General features: G+C 49.6%; 1 protein-coding gene across 16 annotated transcripts in view; it reads left to right on the forward strand.

Annotated features, from left to right (window-relative positions):
* Positions 1–21,906, forward strand: part of ARSG (arylsulfatase G) — a 149,496-nt gene that overhangs the window by 47,401 nt on the left and 80,189 nt on the right. For 13 of the 16 annotated variants that reach the window (XM_073235827.1, XM_073235825.1, XM_073235823.1 and 10 more), the window contains 3 exons: positions 16,802–16,989; positions 19,855–19,971; positions 21,793–21,904. In XM_073235827.1, the coding sequence (XP_073091928.1) occupies positions 16,802–16,989; positions 19,855–19,971; positions 21,793–21,904 (417 nt within the window). Of the gene's footprint in view, positions 1–16,801; positions 16,990–19,352; positions 19,414–19,854; positions 19,972–21,792; positions 21,905–21,906 lie in introns of those variants that run through there. The other 3 variants (XM_073235824.1, XM_036997270.2, XM_073235831.1) reach the window with 2 other exon arrangements.

Raw genomic sequence — 21,906 nt, forward strand, 5'->3', positions numbered from 1 at the left:
TTGTTGCACAAAAAAAAGGAATCCTTGGGGGTAGAAAAGCAGAATCTTCAGTGCCTTGCTTGATTTTGGCGTTTCTTTTAAGACTTCCTAAACTCCATTTACTTGGAGGTAAAATAGGGGTTGTGGCCGAAAGCCCACAGCCTTGAGGGTTGCGGCTGAACTGTGTCATTCACAGTAGCTCACAGCAAAGAGCATCTACATCATAAATCATAGAGCTAGTAACTGAGGCCAGAGAGAAATGAAGTTATAGCCAGCTGATATGTGGGGACAAATTATCTAGTTCCCCAGTTCACAACATTAAAAACAATAAGCAATTTACTTATGAAAAAAAATGGAAGTGACCACAAAGCAGCAAATATCTCTTTCTCAGAGGGCACATGTTAAAGGTAGTGCTGAGGGACTACAGGAAAAGGCTCCCTGGTGCTCAGTGACTGCCCGTGTGTGCATGTGTACACAGCTGGGCAGCAAGGCGTCTCAACTTGTCAGTAGCCATGTTTTTCTCTTGACCCTGGGGTCTGGGCATTGTGTTGTCAGTGTCCTGTGCAAACCTCAGCCGGTGTTGAACATTCGAAGTTTAAAAATTATAAGATAACCAGAAGAAAATCAAAATGTTACAATTTAAGGGAAAATGCCTTGGCCTTAGTAATCAACTAAAACTTAAACTTTTCAAGCAACTAGAAAAGGGGAACTGCAACTTGCATTGCAAGAGGGGATAGAGAACTGAATTGCACACACTTTAAAAAAGAGACTGGGACAAAGGTATTGCACCGGCACCTCTTCCTGCCTCTTACAGCAGTCCGAGGAGCAGCTACATCATTTCAAATCATCACAAGAACCCAGGAAATGACCTTGCTAATGCAACAGGAGTTTGGAAAGGCTGATGCTGGTTTCACTTGTGATGAACAAGTAAACTATTTCTTGAAAATTCTCAGATTGGGAAATAACTCACATAAGTCTTCTCATTGAGTGACTGGATTCAAGCAATGACTTAAGATGTCCAAACTGGGGTTTGAGCATCTGTATGGGCACAACCACCTCCCCCACGCCTCCCTCCCTTACCCCCACCCCTGCCTCCCTGGTCTTGGTCTCTTGGGGAGAGAGACAGAGAATGAGTGGTCCCAACCAGCAAAGCCCAGATACTGCCAGTCACTCGATTCATCTGCTAGGATGGCAGTGCACTGGACAGAATATTGTAAATATGTTTGCTATGTAAAATGACTTCCCCCCTGCTTCACTCCTCTGTCCTCAGTCTAATTTTGAGTCAAGTCAGTGCTGTTGAGAGCAATAGGCAGTGGCTTAGCTAGGAATCAAAGATCAATATTCACCACTGGAAGGCCAGAGGCTCCCCAGGGCTTGAGGCTGTTTCTAACAACGGCCTCCTCCGTGGGGAATGAATCAATCTGCCAATTCAAACACCTGGTGTGATTTTTTTTGCTCTAAGCATTGGTCTTTTGCAAAAAATCCATCCACTTGGTTACCTCTTAGGACTTTCTCAGTCATCCTGCCACCTTTAGGATTTTCCAGTCACCTAAAGGAACATGAATGCCAGGCTGGCACTCAGAGCAGCAAGGGATTATAACAAGGTCTTGAGGTCATGGTGGACGCCATGAGAGCCAGGGAAGAACATTCTGAAGAAGGCTAATATTGCCAAGAATAAGACCCCACCCCACCATATCCAGCTTTATCCCTGGCCCCCCTTCCTGATACAGTCATTCAGATTCAGGGTTGAGGACCCTTATCAGGGAGAGATTCTCTTCTCTCTGATACTAACCTTCCCCATCAACTCTGAGACGTTCACTTCTGGAGGGCTCACTTTGTCTTCTTGTAAGCCCTCGGCACCACCAGACAGGCGGTTTTACCTCTTTGCCCTCCAGTAAGGTCAAATAGACTTAAAATTACCATGTAGCATCCATCCACCAGCTGGGGCAAGGGGAAGCCTCAACAAAGGCAGGTCCTACCCTCGTGGCACTGTTTAATAGACAGGGACATGAAGGAACATGAAGGTCTAGGTGGTGGCCAGTCTTAAAAAGGAACCGAGATGTTAACCAGGGGGGCCTGGGTACCAGCCTGCTTCACAGTGGCCATTCAGAGTCACCTTTCCAGTGACCATCATTCTTTCTCCTTTTAAGCTTTCCAACTATAGACATTCAACAAGGAATCTCTGTGAAGAGCAGGTGATGAGCTACGTGCTGGGAGGCCCCAGCCAGCTCTGCCCTTCAGTGGCTTCCAGCCGGGTGGCAAATAAAGACAAGAAAACCAGCCTTTAGAAGGCAGAGGGTCATGTGCTGTAGGAACAGGAACCTGACACAGCCCCACCCCTGGGGCTTCTGTAACCCAGTTGGAGGACCTGAACTGACATCCTTGGGGACAGAATTAGCACATTACTTACACACTGGTCTCAGTCAAGAATGAGAAAGTTTGCACTGGGATTCTGCCTTTTTGGTGATAAAACTCAGAGCAAGAAGCATGTTAAAAATAGTTTGAGGGACCATGGGAAAAGTCACACCATTTGTCTAGAGGGCAGCCGAGGGGTCGTCAGTTAAACTCTGTTAGAACCTGAAGGCTGAGGCCTTAGATGAGTAGGAATCAGTCACAGAGGGGAGGAAAGAGTGTTTCAGTAAAGTGTGAGCAGACCCAGAACTGGAAGGCGCCTGTCCACTCAGCAGATACCCAGTCTCCCCAGGCACTGCCCCAGGGGTGGGAGTACATCTGTGACCCCAGTGAGGAGAGGCCTTCATTCTCCCGGGGCCGGCATCCTGGTGGTTGAGTATGACTGGGTGAGGAAGTGTGAGGCCGGCCCCTCCAGGGCAGCTGGTGAAGGGCATCATGTTCACACTCAGGTGTTTGGCCTTGATCCTGAAGGCAGTGGGAGCCCTGAGGACCCAACTCCTCAGCCTGCCCTGGAGATGGATTGCTCTAGCTCACCCATGGGTGGCTGGGTGGGAAGGGGGCACACTGCAGGAACCTCAGGGGTGGCATGGCTCAGGGTTGTGGCAATGGGAGAAATGTCCACTCTAGGAGGCGTTGAGATGTGTGTGTCTTGTCATTTATGTAATGGGGTCTTCCCTTGAGTGTGAATGTGTACACGTCCACAACAAGAATGTGAAAAGGAAAGGGGGAATTTGCATAGGATCATACCAAGCTCAGCTGCTGAGAATCTTTTTGAATAGAACAAGAATATAAGTGGATGGATGGATGGATGGATGGATGGGTGGATGGATGGATGGATGGATGAACGAATGGATGAGTGATGAGTAAACAAAACACAGCAAGTTCACTATTTTCTTCCACATGTGCTTGCGGTTTACAAAGTGCCGGCATATTGGTTTTCTATCTCAGTGATTTCATCTAACAGCCATCTGAGGGGTGACTCGGCTGTCCTCCCATTGAAAAGAAGGCAGCATGGAGGCTGGGCCGAGCTGGTTTGTCTAGGTCCTATATCGGTGTTTTTCCAGTTCTCGCCTTCCACCCCATCCTTCTACCCACAAAGACCACAGAAAATGATTTTTAAAACCTATTTCCACCTCCAAGCCTTTAAATTATGAATGGAATAAAGATAGCTTTTATTCTAGTCACACAGCAATTTAGAGAGTTGCCCCAGAAGGCCTCATCATCTATTTTAAATTCCTTATAAATGAAAGTCGGACATGCTTAACTTCCACTGTCATGTTTCTCCAGGGCTTTCGTGGTGATGGTTCCAGAGCCAAGGGTCCCTGATTCTAATACGTGTAATTTATGCAATGGCGACTTGCTTTGGTTCCTTTCTGGCTGTGTCTTAATTTGCGTTGATTGTCCTATTAACCGGCTGCTGAAACGTCTGGTTCTGTATTTCCAGCTTCACTTGACAATGTATTTTCAGGCTCTAATTAGGACCCCCGTTGGTGACCTGGCCTGAGCCTGCCCAGATAGATTTGGGGAAAAACAAAAGCAGCTTTCCAAATAGCAAGACCATTTTATCGCTTATTAATTGGCCTCTGCCACATGGAGACAGAGGACAGCAGGGGGAAGGAGGGGCGCACATGCAGGGCAGGTCAATGGGCTACGTGGGTGGTGGTGGTTTTCTTGGGGGGTGTATAGTCAGCACTCTCTGGAGACTTGGAAAAAAAGGAGATTTGATTGTTTCTGAGCATTGAAAGCCATGAACTTTAACGCACAGCAGGGGAGGAATTGAACCCTAAAAGCATCAGCTCAAGCGATTATGTGAAAAATGGACTGATGTGTTTTTTCCAGTCAAATGACCTGGGTCTCTCTTTTCAAGTTTTGTTTATTCACTCACCAGATTCCACTGGAGCACCTCCACCCCACCCAGGCACTCCACGTGGGCCGGGAGCTGCAACTCTAAGTCTGTTTGCAGAGAACCTACAGCCTGGGGAGCAGCTCCGGGGTACATCTTTAGTAGAAATGTGCTGTAGCTGTTCCCAGGACGAGGGTCTTAACATGCCCGGGGAGACACCAGTCTTAACCTTAAAAAAAGGCAAGCAGGGGTGGCGTCAAGGCAATGTGTTCTTGGCACTGCTCAGGAGTATTAGTCAGCTCAGGCTGCTGTAACAAATTCAACAGAGAGGTGGCTTAAGCAATAGAAATTTATTTTCCATAGTTCTGGAGGCTAGAGGTCCAAGGTTAGGTAGCCAGCATGGTCAGGTTCTGCTGAGGATCCTCTTCCAGCCAGCCTCCTCTCGGATAGAAAGGGAAGTGGGGTTTTAGTTGAGCAGGCCTGTGGTCAAGTTCCAGCTCTCATTTCCTAAATGTGGAGGTCTCGTCTTCCATGTAGCACGGTGATTAGACAGAGTAAGATGCATCTGCCTTCAGGCCAGCTGCATGGTCTTGGGAAAGTTATTTAAACTCTCTTGGTCTCACCTTGCTTATCTGTAAAATGGGAATTCTGAGGCTTTGAAATAATATATATGCTATGATGAAGGTAGTAGCCACTTGATAAATGGTAGCTGTTTTTATCATTATAAAACAAACATAAAGTTAATGTCTATTTACTGTCTCAGCTTGCATGTAACTTCTTTTGAGAAGTGCTTGCTTGCCCAACACACGTGCACACCTTGTATACTTCAGAATACCCGGTACTTACTGTTCTTGGAGCCCTCCCCCAGGTTGGAAATACCCATCTTGCTTACTGAACCCCGAGCAACTTGAATGCAGGGATTTATCTTGTTCACTGTTGTACTCTGGGCCCCTGTCCTATTTTATTGACAGTGTGATAGCCAGGAGTCTCTGGTTGTAAGTGACAGAAATCCAGCTCGGCCACCCTAAGCACAAAAGGGCCCCCCGCCCCCCTTTGGCTCATGGACTAAACTCAGAGAGAGACTGTCTTCCGTCTGGGATCCTGGACTTGCGTCTGAGCCAGTGGGTTCCTTCTTTCAGACTTCTCCATGTGATGGGAGGTGTGGCCCCTGCCCTTCTGGGGTTATATCTTTACAGCTTGAGAATCCAGGGGGAAGAGAGAGTTATTCCTCACTCTCCGGTTCAGAACATTACAGGTTGGACTTAGAGTAGGCCTGGTTGGGTCAGGCATGGTGGGCCCGGTCATTGGGGATATGAGGTTGTTGTTCTACTCTGATTAGCCCCACATCAGGGTCTTGGGCTCACACTGGGGTAGGTGTGGGGCAGGGGAGGGGCATCAGCAGCCCGGCAGGCATCATGTGGAAGAGAGGGTGGAGAAGGGATGTATGCACACAGTAAAATGCAACTGATGGGCACTCTAGTAAGGGCTCAGAGGCTGTGGGGTGAATGTCTGCATTCAGGCATGGAGAAGCTGCAGGGAAGTTTCACACGCTCCAAAAGTCACAGGTAAACTCATCTGCCTGTGCGGCAAGGAAAGATTTTGTGACAATAGTAGGTTTTGAAGGATAGGTAGGAGTTTGGAAGGACGAGAGGAGGGTAAAGCGTTCTGCGCTGAGATAGAGCAGAGTCGCAGTATTGGGTTGGAGAGCTGTGTGGGGTGTGAAGGGGAGGCATGCAGGGCGTTCCGGGAACAAGAGTCCTGGGGGTATGTATGTATCAGTGTCCTGGGGCCGCTGGAACAAAGTACCACCAGTTGGGTGGCTTAAAACAACAGCAGTTCATTTTCTCACAGTTCTGGAGGCTTAAAGTGAAGAATCAAGGTGTGGGGCGAGTCATGCATTTTCTGAAGTTCTGGGATAACTTCCTTTCTTGTCTCTTCCAGCTTCTGGCGGTTCCAGGCATTCCTTCGCTTGTGGCAGTATAAGGCCAGTCCCGGCCTCTGTCATCATAGGGCCATCTCCCCCATGCATCTCTGTCTTCATGTGGCTGTCTCCCCTCTGTGTCTCTCTCCTCTTCTTCTAAGGATACAAGTTACATTAGGCTAAGGAGTCACCCTAATCTAGTATGACCTCATCTTAATTAATTACATCTGCAATGACCCTAATTCCAAATAAGGTCACCTTCTTTGGTACGGGGGTTAGGACTTCAACATATCTTCTTGGGGAATACAGTTCAACCCATAGCAGGCAGCAATGGCTCAGAAGGCTGGAGAAGTAGGCCGAGCCAGAACATGGCACATTTTGGTGGCCAAGCAGGAGTCACTGAAGACGTGGGGTCGGGGGACAGCATGGCTCACCAGTGTGCCAGCGTGGGCTGGAGAGAGCAAGCCTGACCTTTCAGAAGGTCATCGGAGCGATTCGGGTGTGGGACAGCAGCCATGTGGGTCCTGGGTGGCATCAGTAGGAATGGAGGAGCTGAAGCAGGCAGGGAATGGGAAGAGCCTCAGAGATGAGGGGTCAGGGTCCAGCCAGGGGGGCCGCGGGGGGGGAGTAGACACAGGCTCTTGGTGGGAGGATGCCGAGCTTGCTTGTGTGCATGTTGAAGCCGTGGTGACCTGGGACACACAAGTGGCAGTGAGTATGCAGTATGATGCTCAGGTCGTAGCAACAGTAGCCCGGCACCACGGCCCCTCGGGTTCCGTCCACTGGGCCTTGCTCGCTGCTCTCCTGCCGTACCTGGAATGTCTCTTTCTCCCTACCTAGTAGTGATGATAGTAATTACATTGATGACCACGAATTTTTAAAAAGTCTGCTCTGCACCTGGAGCCCTGCGCAGTGCTGTGTGTACGTCATCCTGCTGGGTCCCTCAGCCACCCTGGTGAGGCAGGGATGGTTTTGCCCATTTTGCAGGTGAAGATACTGAGCCTTAGATTAGGCACTGTGTAGTCTCACAGTAGGGGCCGCTGGGGCTGGGTTTGAACTCAGGTTTGTCTGCCCGCATGAGTACCCTTCCCATCACTCTGCCTCCTTAGCCCTTTCTTCGTGTTTCTCTGACGGGGCGCATCGTCTGCCAAAGCGTAAGCTTCCTTACGGGCAGTGCAGAGCTTTCCTTCCTGTAGCCCCCAGGCTGGCTCTGCTGCAGTTGGTTGGACCAAACCAGCAGCTTAGAGGGGAAGGGCTTGAGGTGAAGCATGGTGTGTGTGTGTCTGTTGGGAGGCAGAAAGCTGCGTAATGGAGGAATGTCAAGTGGCGTCACAATGTCGAGACGAGCAGCGGCTGCAGAGATGGAGCCTGAGGGCTGCAGAGAACCTTGTTGGGCAGGCCAGCCTCCCTGCAGGCTAGGACTGGCCCACCAGACGGGCAGAACCGTCTCCCCAGAAGACAGCAGGTCTCTGGCCGCCCACGTGGAGAGACAGCCTTCCCAAGGTGTGGAACCAGACTCCAGGGCAGTGGGGGGAGTAGGCAGGAGCCCAGTTCTAGATGGGGAAGCAGGGCAGCCAGCAAAGAGGCAGACCCACGAAGGTGAGGTCAGAGATGGTAGTGGCTAGAGACCAAACTGAACAGTGGCAGCAAGGTGCAAAGGAGCCGAGCCCCAGATACCAAGAAGGAGCCAGAACAGACGTCCCAGACGGAGGGGACATATAAAGGGCAGGAACGAGCTTGGGCGTCCTAGGAAGAGCAACTCAGGGCAGTGTAGCTGGGGAGAGAGTGGGGGAGAAGATGCCCAGGGGGACGCCTGGTGCCCTGCCCCTGGGTCTCTCTCTAGCTTGTGCTCTGAGGGGACCGCTCTCCTAGAATCCTGCAGGACACATACGGAGCTGGCGTGAGACTAGCCCTGTAGCCTCCAGTTGCCTGGGGCCTCACCAGGCTGCCCCTGGGGCTGAGAGAATGACCTCAGAAAACCTCTCACCCATTTGGCCCTGTCTGTGTACTCCAGCTGTGGCCGGGAAGCTCTGGTGGAGGGCCAGTAGACCGTGATAATGACTGGATTTACGTAGACTGCACGAGAACCCAGTAGAGGGTTTCCAGCCAGGAATTAATGTTAGCTAATAAGGAGTTTTTAAAATGACTGTGGCCGCCCTGTGGAAGGCGGGAAGAAGGAGAATTGCGGGGGGAATTGGAAGTGAGAGCACATACAGCTGGGCAGATTGTGTGCTGCTCAACGACAGATCAGAGCCCTAGGGTCACACCGCACAGCGGCCCTGGGCGACAGTACGGACGCTGGCAGTGGTATCCGGGAGCAGGCAGCTTGGACTAGGATATTAGCAGGTAAATGCAGAGAAATGGGTAGGTTCTGGATCTATTTGGAAGCCGAGTCCTGCCAAGGATGTGCTAATAGCTTGACCGTGGACGGGGAGGGGAAGAGACCATCATGACTGCTGTGGCTTGAGTAACTGGTGGGAGGTGGTGCTAGTTGCTGGTAGGGAAGCCTGGTGAGAGCAGCAGTTGTGCTGGGAAAAAGCCAAAGAACCAGATAAACCTGCAGAGACAGGCAAAGGAAACAATCACGTGAAAGCAATATCTGGGCCCCAAGACTGGTGGGCCTTTCTCTCCGAGCTCTGGGAAGCCCAGTGGGCCGAGGGGTGACTGGCGCTCAGGACAGAACTGGCGCTTTCGTGCAGGACTGGCTTATGGACATGGGGCCCCTGCAGTCACACGGGGCCCCGCACTCAGGAGCACGTTTAATGCTCTGCTGTTGCCTTCTTGAAATTCATAGTGACTTTCGAACACGGGCCCCTGCATTTTCACTTTGCACCAGGTCTTCCAAAGTGCTCAGTGATTCCGCTGTGGTGGGCGAAGAGATGACATCAGGCTGGGGCCAGGCCACACGGAGCTGTAAATACCCAAACCAGGAGGCGCCCGTGACTTAACGTATGTACAGAGCCTGGGTTATAGTAAGTGCTTTATAAGCATGGCCTGTGAGAATGATAAGGATTATTATAAGAAGCATTCAGGACTGTGAGCTAGGAGGGGCTGTGCCTCAGTCTCCAGAGGAGCGTGGAGAAGGCTGGTGAGGGACGTTTGGCTGGGGAGCAGACCTGTGTTCACCAAGGAAGACTGGGTTCGGAATCCTAGAGGGTGGGTTGCAGGCTACCTGCAGCTTCCAGGGCCCTGGGTTTTGCCCCAGGAGTTTGGCTCTCTTTTGGCTCCAGTGTGTTTGGCAGGTGGGGAAGCTTTGAGAGAAGCCTCTGGGGGGACTACCCCAGGTACCCCAGGACAGAAGGCAGAAAAGCTGCCATGTTCCTCCCGGCCCCGAGGGGCGGGGGCCAGGAAGGAGGTGCTGGAAGGAGTGGGAAGCCAGAGCTGTGAGCGCCAAGCTCCCTGAGGCACGGGGAGCCCTGCACTGTGTTGGGGTGCATGCCTTCCCCACCCCCACCTGTCAGCTGGAGACCCCACCTGGCCTGCTCCTGAGAGTGTGGCTGCAGGGCCAGGCCAGCTGACAGGCAGCCCTGAGGTCTCAACAGTGCAAAGTCACTGCTCCCTCCCTGATCATGTCCCTTCTTTGCTGTTTCTTGCCTTAAAACTGGGGCTGGGGAATTACTGCATCTTCTGCACCGAGACCCAGGTTTCTTCAGCAAGACTTGTTATGTGGCGCAAAAGCAAAGGGGGCCGACACATCCTCCACTCAGCACGCAGTGGGTAGCACCTGCTTTGTGCTGGTCAGGGGACTTAATGGTGAATGAAATGTTGCTCAGTGAGAGAGACAGACATTGTTCTGGTAACGTATGGCTGAGTAACAAATTACCCCCAGACTTAGTAGCTTAAAACAACCACCATTTTATTCTAGCCCATAATTTCGTGGGTTAGGAATTCAGGCAGCTCCTGGCTGGGCAAGTCTTCTTTTCCACATTGTGTTGACTAAGGTGGTTCCATGGAATTCAGCAAGCAGAGGGCCAGGCTGGGCTGGGCTGGGCAATCCAAGGTGGCTTTACTCACATGCCTGGCATCCAGGTGGGGATGGCCTCAGCTGGGGTCACTGGCCAGAGCACCTACAGACAGCCTCCAGCATGGTGGTCCAGAGGTAGTTTAACTTCTTATTTGGTGACACAGTATTTGTGGGGAGGAGGTAGAAGCTACCGGTTTCCTAAGACCTGAACCCAGAAACTGGCAGAGTGTCACCTCTACATTATTTTAGTCATAAAAGTAGTCACAGACTCAAGGGGAGGGGACACAGACCCCACCTCTCCATGGAAGGCATGTTAAAGAAACTGTGGCTATCTTTAAGCTGCCCTAAACAGAGAATTACAGTTCAGAGTTGCGAATAACAAGCTGAAGATACGTACTTAGATAGAGAAGAGGGGGCACTGATTCTGAGCAGGATTATGGGGGGTAGTACAGATAGGATGGGGGAGGGGAGAGTCAGGGAAGATGACACAGAGCGGGTGCCATCTGAGCATCTGAGCTAGGTCTTGAAGACAGCTGGGACGTGTAATCAAGACAAGGTCTGAGAATAAGAGGGAGGCCTTCCCAGTGGTGGGAACAGCTTGTGCAAAGGCACAGAGGTATGGAAGTAATGTGGTGTGGGGGGGAGCATGGGCTGCGGAGAGGTAAGCAGCGGGTGAGTCTGGGGAAGCAGGCAGAGAGAGAATGTTTTTCCCTCAGGGATTGTGACTCTAACTCCAAAGTGCTCTGTCGAGGCAGTGACAGTGGGTGGCAGAGAGGGGCTGGTGAGGAGGCAGGATGGATAGAACTTGGTTAGTTCGATGTGAGGAGTGAGCAAGGGCAGAGTCTGTGCAGACCCTGGGCCTCTCTGAGGGACGGAGGGGTGTCTGGGGCTGTCGCTCAGCGAGACGGCAGGTGGGAGCAAATCTGGGAGATGAAGCTGATGACCTCAGCGCTGAACCTTCACGCCCGGTGCCAGGCAGAGATGTCCAGGAGTGGGTGGTGGGGACGGTGCGGAGCCTGGGCTGGGAACCTGGATTTGGGAATTGTTAGCTTTCAGGCATTGGCTGAGGGAGGGAGCTGGTATGAGACTCCCCAGAGGCTGTGTGAGAACTAGGAGCAAAAGCAGGCTGGGGGTGAGACCTCTGGTATCTTAGAGGCAGACACAGAGATGAGGCCACAAGGAGGTGGAAAGGGAGTCGTTCAGAGGCAGGGGGAGGAGGAGGAAGACAGGTCTCCTGGAGGGGAAGGCGGAAGGTTCTGGAAGGAGAGAACTCTGTGAGTGCCCACTACGTGGCAGGCGCTGCTTTCCAGAAACATGAGGTCCTGGAACCACGGCACGGCTTTTGCTTAAGAAACCTCAAGGCTATTGGGTGCAGCCTCGGGTTTTCAGGCAGATCTCCAGTGGGACCGGCTGCTCAGATGCTCATTTTTCTTTTGAAGTTTTTCAGGATTGAAGGCTCCCTGGCCAACTTGAGAAGAGTATGCCAGTGTATGCCAGTGTATTGCCATCTTATTTCAAGAAACTCTTCAGATGTCAGTAATTCTCTTAATTCGTTCCCAGCTTGATTTGGAGGTGTGTGTGTGTGTGTCCCATACTGATCTTTGGATGATTAAGCCTCAAAGCCTCTTGTGCCCAGGCCAGCACCTGGTCTAGCCTCCCTTACCCTGGGTCTGGGCACGCTTCACCCTATCTCTTCGGGTTTTCCTCCCAAGACTGGCATGAGTAAGTCTCCTGGCCTCTTCCCTTCAACTTTCCAGATCAGCTCTGGACTTCCTGGAGGCAGTGTGGTTAAATGGCACGGATGTAGAATCTGGATTTGGACGTGTCCCAGTGTAAAGATGTGCTCTTGGGTCCCTGGCCACGCAGTGCCATGGCTGGGAGCGGGCATGGTGCAAAATGCCTGGGTGCAAACTGACTCCACCCTGTCCAGCAGTGTGTCCTCTGTCTCAATTTTCTCATCTGTAATGGAATCCTTACACTAGCACATCCTAGGGCTGCAGTGAGGACTTAATGAGTTAGCACATGTAAGGGCCCATAGTTGGTGCTAAGTAAGGGGTTATAAATTATAAACATTAGTAGTAAAATGGAAATGACCTCATAGGACTTTTGTTCAAAAAGCAAACTGTAAGATCATTGAAGACAGATCCTGTTTCTTTGCTTCCTTAGAATCTGTTACAGATTTACCCCTTGCTGTGGCTTAATCAATATTTTTGGAACAAATGAATGAAATGATGAATCACCCCCTTAGCTATAAATGAGTAATTTCTCTTCTGAAGACGCCCGGAGCTGACACCCAGCTTACTGGGCCTGTCTCCTTCCTGAGAGATTCCCATCGGGCATTTTCTTCTCCATCTGTCAGATTTTATTTGTTTTTACAACTGAGGTGAAATTCACATGACAGAAACTTAGCCATTTTAAAATGAACTACTTAGTGACATTTAGTACATTCATAAGGTTGTACATCCCTATCTCATTTCCAAACATTTCCATCACCCTAACAAGAAACCCATTAAGCAGTTTCTCTCATTCCCCACTCCCTCTAGTCCCTGGCAACCACCCATGATTTTCTGTCTCTGTGGATTGGGTGTTTCATATAAATGGAATCTCATAATATGTGGGCTTTAGTGTCTAGTTTCCTTGACTCGTGTAACTTTTTTGAGGTCCATCCATGTTGTAGCATGTATCAGTGATCCATTCCTTTTTGTGGGTGAATAATATTCCACTGTGAGGAGTTACTGCATTTTGTTTATCCATTCTTCCACCGATGAGACATCTGTGCCGGTCTGGCGGTTGTGAATAATGCTGCTGTGAATGTGCTAGTCTAAGTATTTGTTTGAGTACCTGATTTCAATGCTTTTGGGTAATCCCATTCTTGGGAGTGGAATTGCTGGGCCATATGGTCATCTATTTGTAAGATTTTTAAAGTTTTGCCTTGTAATCTCTAGGCTTGAGTGTAGTATTTAAAAAGGAGAGAGAAAAGGAAAGAAACAAAAAGAAAGGAATCCACTGTGTTATTTTGCAGACCTCATTGCCTGGTTCCAGGGCCATCACCTCTACAAATGCCAAGGTCGTGGTGAAAGGCAGGGTGCCCAGGGCCCTGCTTGCTCTTGCAGGCTGGGCATAGCTCTGTAGGGCATCTCTGAGTGGAGGGGAGGCAGTAGAGACTCAGGATTTGCTATGGTGTCCAGGCGGTCCTGGTGCCCAGGAAGAAGCTGCAGGTGAAGACTCTTTAAACACTATGTTTTAGCTTCCTCTGTCCCTAGTCTTCTGCCAGAATTACTTGTGCAGAGAAGCAGGGATTTGTGTGTGTTTCCCCATTTTCCTTCCCCAGGCTGACCTCTGTGAGGCACAGACAACAAGGAAATGTCCCCAGACTGGTCTTGGTCCTAGAGCAAGCCCTGTCCTGGCCAGTTGCCTGGAGAAGTGGCCTGTCCAGAGCTGTTATCAGGGGGTCTGGGAGCCACCATGCTCAGGCCTGGGCTTATGGCTGTGCCCTGAGGCCGTAAGGTATGTGGCTGGTGGTGACCCAGGCCCCCCTGCAGGTGGGAAGGGAGCATTCAAACACAGTGCCCTCTGTGACCTTGTCCTCTCGCTCTCACACAGGTCCCTTGATGTCACATCTCTTCATGACACTTGATATGTATGCAACTTCCATGTTAGCAGGCCATCTTTAAAACTATTAGAAAGATGCTGATTTTGGTGACTGTGCTCAGGGGAACCACTGCTCCCCACCCCTACCCCCGACTCCACACTGCCACCTTCCCAGGAATGGTTATTTCAGGGTTTAGTTACATTTTCAATGAAGTTGTTGGGGAAGAAGGACTCCTTCTTCCCCTCCCATCCTTCTCCCCGTTCGTCCCCTCCCCTCTCCTTCCATCCTCTGCTTCCTCTATTTATAGAGCTGGTTTTAGGAACTGCAGATTAAGCAGTGAGCCACTTGGGCAAAGCCTCCCCTCTCACAGAGGGAGGAAGACACAGAATGATGGGACACAATCATAACCGAGGTCACTCCAGGCTGGGATCAGGGTGCACCTAGGGTGCCTGATTAGGGGAGAAGAGAGGAGGCCCCTTGGGGGGGACCTGGGTAGAAGGGCAAGGGGAAGCCCACATTAAGATGTGGCAGGGCATGCCGAGCAGAGAGTGGCCATGGAGGGCTAGTGGGAAGGAGCTAGCTGGTGGCTGGCAGTTGCAGAACTGAAAGAACACTCATGCTAGCCTGGGGCAGGGGACACGGAGAGGCCCGAAAGATGGGGCTCGCATCACACCCAGCAATCATTTTAGCATGTTAAGTGGTGGTCAGAGAGCACTTTAAAGTCCCCCAGGGCTGCTGTTGAGGATGTGTGGGAAGGGGAGTGGAGAGGAGAGGTAGGGAGACCTGCTTTCGCCAGTCGACCCTGTGGCTGTAGGCCAATCCCTTATCCTCCCTGACCTCAGGTTTCCCTTTGCCCGGGGTGGTGGCTGAGCTTGTCCACTGGACTCCTGGGTAGCCTGGACACCTGTCTTCTGAGACGCCTTCCTCTGCTTCAAGTCAGTCCTCCTGTTTGCAGCATGGCCCCTGGCCACCCACCTCATCACTGCCCTGCTCATTCTCTACCCTGTTCATTCTCTACTCTCATCCTTTTTAACCTTTTCAATATTAAAAAACTCAAACATAAAGGAAAATGGAAAGAATCATCAACTATTAGCATTTTGCCCTTTTGCTTATATTTGCTCTATCTATAAATAAGGTGATTTTTTTCCTGAATCATTTGAAGGGTGCAGAATCATGTTCTTTTATTATAAACACTATAGCATGCATCTCTTATAATAAAACTTCCTGAATGTAATGAAAACATATTCTTAATGCAATACAGAGACAATGGAATATTACTCACCCATAAAAAAGGAAATATTGCCTTTTGTGACAACATGGACAGTCCTTGAAGGCAGTGTGCCAAGTAAAAGAAATCAGACAGAGAAAGACAAATATTTTACGGTTTCACTTACGTGTGGAATCTGAAAAAAACACTGACTTCGTAGAAGCAGAGAACAGATTGGTGATTGCCAGAGGTGGTGGGTGGGCAGTTGAGAAAAGTGGATGAAGGGGGTCTAAAGGTACCAACGTCCACTTATAAGATAAGTAAGTCCTGGGGAGCTAACGTACAGCATGGTGACTATAGTTAACAATATTGTATTGTATGCTTGAAAGGTTGCTAAGAGAATAGGTCTTAAAAATTATCATCACAAAGAGAAAACATAACTTTTTAAAAACTTATTGTGTTGATCATTTCCCAATATATACATGTATCAAATCATTGTGTTGTACACCCTCAACTAATAGTGTTATATGTCAATTGTATCTCAATAAAACTGGAAGAAAAAAAAAGAATAAAAACATTCTTCCACATGGCTACAGTCAAGAAAATGAGCAATAATCCCCTCACGTCTTATGTGAAGCTGTATTAAATCTCTGTAATTAGCCCCAAATGTGTTGTTAGCTTGGTTGAACTGGGATCCCATCAAGGATCATGTATGACATCTGGTTATGACTCTTTAGAGACATATTTTTCCTCGGATATTGCCGTTTTGAGGAGTCCAGACATCTTGTCTAGTAGAATGTCCAGATACTGGTTTGTTACATTATTTCCTGTGGTGTCATTTAATTTGTTCTTAGCTGTATTTCCCATAACCTGGAAATTAGGTCCAAAGGTCTGATGAGATTCAGGCTAAATGTTTAAATGGCAAGAATCCCTGATGTTACGAACTTCTCCCATGAAGAGACACTCAAGTTCAGCTTGCCCCATTATTAGTCACATTAAATTTAATCACTATTCTTGAGGGTAGGACAGTAGCTAGACTTTATATTTCTCCATCGTGTCTTAAAAAAAAAAAAAGGGCTGGGCACACAGTAACACGGTATAGCTACAGTCAGTTTTTGTTAGCAGCCGTGGTTATGTTCTATCCGTTTACCATGAACCTTGACTTAAGGAATACCGACCCACAGGGGCAAACACAGGGCTAGGGTCCTGCAAGCCTCTGGCTTCAGCATTTTTGTCAACTGATCAGTACGGACCCTTGTTTTGTGTGTGCTTCTACTTAAGGACATCTTACCTAATATATAGATTATAGATTCATTTGCACTGACCTCAGGGCCAACAGCACTTCATTCCTGAATGAAGCTTGTGTAACACATGTATTTTCGCCATAAAGTACATGACAGCCTTCTTGCCTGTAGAATACTAGCCAGCCCTTCAGCATTATGCTTGGGGCATTTTAAACAGTGATATCACCAACAGAAAGAATAAAAATGCAAAAACTATTCCACTAAGTAGACTGAAAAGGAGGACACTTGCTTGAAATATGCAAGCCAAAACAAGAGGGTTGCCCTATTCAACCACAGCTGGGGAGAAGCATGTTTTTGAAGGTCTGTGTCTGCATGACTACTTAAAAGCCATGAGCATGGATTTGGGAGTTACAATGAAATTTTACTGAGTAGGTGACTTTGAAATATGGAATCTTCCTATAAAGATGATTGACTAAATATATTGGGTTAAATCAACTGGAATTAGCTGTGTGACCTTGAATTCATTGCACTACCTCTCTGAGCTTCATTTTCCTTACCTGTTCCGCAACTGGGTGATCTTTGAACTTTTTCCCCTGACACTGTAATTGGAGGGCTGTGCTCACTTTCCTTTCTGCGCAGGTTTGTGGATTTCCATGCAGCTGCCTCCACCTGCTCCCCATCCAGGGCCGCCCTCCTCACCGGCCGACTAGGCCTTCGCAATGGAGTCACGCACAACTTTGCCGTCTCCTCTGTGGGAGGCCTTCCGCTCAACGAGACCACCTTGGCCGAGGTGCTGCAGCAAGCTGGCTACGTCACCGGCATGATAGGTGACCCTGGAACCCCACAGCCTGGAGCCCCGTCTTCCACTGCCTTTCTGGGGTGGCTGTTTTGTGTTTGTGCGGCCCCCACCTGCTGCGCCCACTTCTGCACGTCCACTGCTTCCGTCATCTCTTGCTGTCTAAGTTAGGAAGGCTCTTGGCTGCAAGTGATTGAAAAGACCGGACAGTGGACTAAACCAACATGGAGCTCCTTTCCTCCCATTGTAACAAATGAGAGGGCAGTGATTGCTTTCATTGGCTCAGCCACTCCGGAAATAGTTTCTGTCTTTCTGCTCTGCTGTCCTTACTGTGTTGGCTTTGTCCTCACGCCTGTTGCCTCACAGTTGCAATATAGCAGCTTCAGTACCCTTCATCATAATTTAGCTTCAAGGAAGGAGAAAGGGGGAGGTGGCACCAGTCTCATTTGTTCACATTTATCGGGAAAGCAACTCTTTTCTCAGACAAGCCTCCTCCATGCCAGCAGAAATGCACTTACTTATCTGTGGATTTATTTGGCCCCCTCACTTCAAGGAAGGCTGGGAAACTGGGGTCAAGATGACAATGATTGACGTGGACCTGGGCACAGGTCCCCAGCCCTCTGAACATAACTGAAGTTCTATTAGCAGGAGAAGTGGGGACATGGGTGTAAGGGAGGCAGCCAGCAGCATCTGCCACAATGGCCAACAGCTTCCTTTCCTTTTAAATGTCTGTAGGCACCTCTCACTCAGCACTTACCATGTGTCAGACATTGGGGTAAGCGTTCGTTTGCATTGGTGCCTTCTTAGATGTGATTTCCCCCATTGTCTAGGTGAGAAAACAGTTTTGGACAGATGAAGAAACTTGTTTGGTGTTGCCTAGCCTGGAATGGGTGGAGGCCAGCCCTAGATGGGCAGGTCTGGCCCAACCTTGCTTCCAGGCTCTGCTTCACTGCTGGTCTCCCCTCCAGAGGCCCAGGTGACCCCAGATCCCAGCAGCCTCCTCAGGCTGCCTGTGCTTGTTATTCTGACTCCCCAAGAGCTGGGTCCAGCGGGACTCCTGCCTCCCTCCAGCATATGTGAAGTAGAAGGGGGGGTGTGCTCAACAGGACAGTGGCAGCCAGGGACCTCACCGTGTGACTGGGGCCCACCCCTCTTGTGTTCACTTGTAGGGCGCTGGCGTTTCTGATGTTGGCCTGGCCTCCTCCTCTGTGTCAAGATTCCTGACGTAGTTTTAAAGAAGGTCAAATGTGTGAGGCATTCATTGCCCTGGGAGGGCAAGTCCCATTGGTAGGAGTAGGTACCAGTTAAGGTCCAACCCTTTGCTCCTTTCTTTCCCCTTCTTTCCATGCCCTGAGGTTAATAATCATGGAGCTCCCAGGATGGGCTGGCTCCCTTCCTAGTCCATTAAGTGCATCCATGGCATGTTCACAGCAGGTCCCCGGGGCTCCCTGACTCTAAAACTTCATGCTGCAACAGTGGGGTGTGTTCTTGAACTGGGTTTGATCTCCCTTGCCCCCCACTCCATGCCTTTGAACTCCATGTAAGCAACTGATCCCAGAAGTAACTGCTCGGCCCGTCCCCTCCCCACTAATTCATGCACCTTTTGCATGGCTGAGAGGATATTTAAGCACATCCACTCGTTGAGATTATGAATTTGCTATTAGCATACTTACAGGAAGAGAACAAACCCACCGAAGGAATATCAAGTCCATTTCTACCACTCATATTTTGCTCCTTATCTTGGCCCATGCTAGTATGTTTTTACCTAGTTGTATACATACCACTTGGTCCTGCTTTTTCCCTTTCCTATTATTTTATATTTCCCTGCAATACTACTATCATATTTATAATTGTAATAATTTTAGAAATAATTTCAAATTTTTAATACAATTTTTATATTTCCATGTAATGCCTAATCCAAGCATTCCACATAACGCTTAACCCATTTGCCTCTACATTTTTTCAAACCCGCAGAGCAGTTGCAAAAAGGGAATAATAGATACCTATTAACATTTTACCTAGATTCACTGATTATTAACTTTTGCTAAGTGCATTTGTCTTTAAAAGATAGTTTGGTAGTATTTTATTGAAGCCACATAAAATGGCTTACTTAGCCCCACTCCTGTGATTGCCTGTTTGTTTCTCTCCTTTGTGTTGTTCACTGCTGCCACTGTTTGTCTCTTTGTGCCACATTCTTTCTTTGCCCCCTTGTCTTGCGGGCCAGTTCCTGGGGTCTTTGCTCCTCAGAGCGGAATTAGCAGGACACGAGTCAGAGCTCTTGCCGCACATCGTCCAGTGATTCCCCCTGACCAGGAACGGAGCAGCTGTGCGGCTGAGTTTCCTCGTTTGCCAGCCCGGGGGGGTGTCTCGGCACTGGAACTGCGGTGGGGAGGTGGTCTCTCATGCAGCCCCCTGCAGGCTGTTGATGGTGGCCAGAGAGGAGATTATGAAACAGGTGGGAACTGGGCCTCTGTGAGACCCATCTGGGACATGCATCTGTACTCTGGGCCACCTGGCTCCATTGCGGGGCCCGGTGCCGGAGTGCAGAGGGAGGGCGCAGGGGGCTAGGTGGGGTTGCTGTGAGCACTGGAACCCCATTGAGGGGCAGAAACAGCCTGCTGGCTTCTCTGGGCCCCCGGTAAAGGCCTGGTTCCGCTTCCGCTTTGTGCTTTCCTGCGCGGGTCCTGAGTCATCCTCCCTTGCTTCTGTCTCCCTGCGCGCTCCCTCTCGGTCTCAGCGAGCAAGGCTTGGCTTTCCTCCAAGCGTTTGCAGCCTCTCTTCGCTTGTCCTCAGTAAAGGGCAACACTGATGGAGAACTGAGTGTGTGATCAGCTCCCCACCGGGCCCGGGAGCCTCCGCAGGGACTCCTGAAAGTCTCTCTCTTGTTTTCCTGCAGGCAAATGGCATCTTGGGCACCATGGCTCTTATCACCCCAACTTCCGTGGTAAGAATTCTTTGGGGAATTTGTTACCTGGGAAACAAAGATCTCTGTGTAAAAGGATTCCATTAACATGTAAGCCTTTTGCCTCTGGGGAACGTGTCTCCTAAGTGAGGATGGGGGCACCCACAGGGTTGCTTGGGTGCATTTGGGGTGCCCAGGGCTCGCCTTGGTCTCACATCCTTCTTGCCTGGCACCTTTCCTGGCTTCCCTCGTTGGTGCCTGGCTGCCCTCTGGCTCCCCTAAAGCAAGCATGTCGGCGGTGTCCCTGACCCGGTTCTGCACATCTCAGGGATTGTTTGCCCCCGTGAGGTCCAGACATGTCTAGTGTGGTAAGAAGTAAAAATCGTCAGGTGTGTTCCGGGAAGCAGGCCATGAACTCACACAGGAGATGCTCCCTCTCGGCTTCTTGTGCAACTGTTTACAGCCTCAGACTTCTGACTCTCTGGCCTTCGGGAATAGGCCAGGATCAAACTGCCGGAGCCAATTCTCTGAAAATCAGTTTGCCGATGGAGGAGTTCTCTGAACGTCCAATTCATTGAATTATCCCTTGTTTTTAAAAAGTTGAGGTTTCTGCCACTGTTCTCTCCCTGACCTGCTTCTTCCATTTCCTGAGGGAATTCATGGACTTTCTCTGAAAAGCAGTTTATCATTATCTCAGCTTTTGTGGCTTCTCCTCTGTCTCTGCCTGGCATCTGTTTCTCTCCCCCTCCTGTCATTGTATAAGCAAATGATGGCCTTTTCCTTAAAGGTGGTTCTCTGAGGATTTTACAGCCGTCTCCCCTCTTCTGCTCCATGGGAAGGGTTGCAGCGCTCTCCCCTATACTCGGGGAAAGGGATGCATTTGCAGGGTTTTGCATTTGGAGAATGGCTTTCAGAGAATTGGCCTAGTACCAGCCTTCAGCCACTGGCTCCTACTGGTCAGCAGCCTTGTCAGAGGACATCCTCTCCATTTCCTGCCTCTCCTCTGCTGCCCTTTCCACCTCCTCTCCTACTTTGTGCCTTGTTTCTCAGTTGGGCATCTAACACATGTGATTTTTGAAGAATGACAGATGGAGACGAAGAACTGGATTTTCCACCAACTGAAGGTTATATATACTACTACAGGGCTTACTTTCCCTCCCTCATCTTCAATTTTCTCCTCTGACAAATGAGGACTTTAGCTCAGGGTTTTAACACCTTGAGTAATACATGCCTGTAGTCCTGTGCTAGGGGGATCCCGAGACTGGGTCCTGCTCAGCAGGAAGTGTTGCCGTTTTGGGTTTGTGGTGCCGGCCATGGAAATTTTGGCGAGTGAGCGCAACTGCTGTATATTTGCTGTCCCTGGACCTGAAGGCCTCCTACGTGGATGCTCTTAGGTTTCTCACTGTCCATCTTTGAGGTCACACCTGTTCCCTCCTTCTTCTTGTACCTCCTCATGGGCACTGTCCTGGTTCCCTGTCAGCTCATGGCTTCACCCCCAACCTTTTGCAGCTTAGTCTATATGTCTTACCTCCCCTTCAGATGGGGAGTCTCTTAAGGGCAGAATTTATTCTTTTATCCCCTAATGTATCATGTATGTGGTAGGTATTCAACAAATACTTGCTGAATGTGTCCAAAACTGCACTGGGATAGTAGGTATACGATAATTCTCTCTACTTCCTCCCACTCCAGGTTAATTCTAATCACTAGATATTTTGTAAATCTAATCTTAACTGCCAGAACACAGCAAAGTGTTTTCTTTGCATACCACAAAGGGATATTAATCAAATCCTCTTTTAATTACATACACCATAGCACTACCGTATTAAATCATGGAAAATTAAATTTTTGTCCTGGGTATGAGAATGCGGGCTCATAACAGCAGAAGCCAGGGGTGGGAGTTGGGGGGAGTGTAACCAGTTGCTTCTCTTCCAGGTTTTCATTACTACTATGGAATCCCATACAGCCACGATATGGGCTGTACTGACACTCCAGGCTACAACCACCCGCCTTGTCCACCGTGTCCCCGGGAAGATAGACCGTCAAGGT

This window comes from Manis javanica, chromosome 4, assembly GCF_040802235.1.
Source record: "Manis javanica isolate MJ-LG chromosome 4, MJ_LKY, whole genome shotgun sequence".
Taxonomy (NCBI): Eukaryota; Metazoa; Chordata; class Mammalia; order Pholidota; family Manidae; genus Manis; species Manis javanica.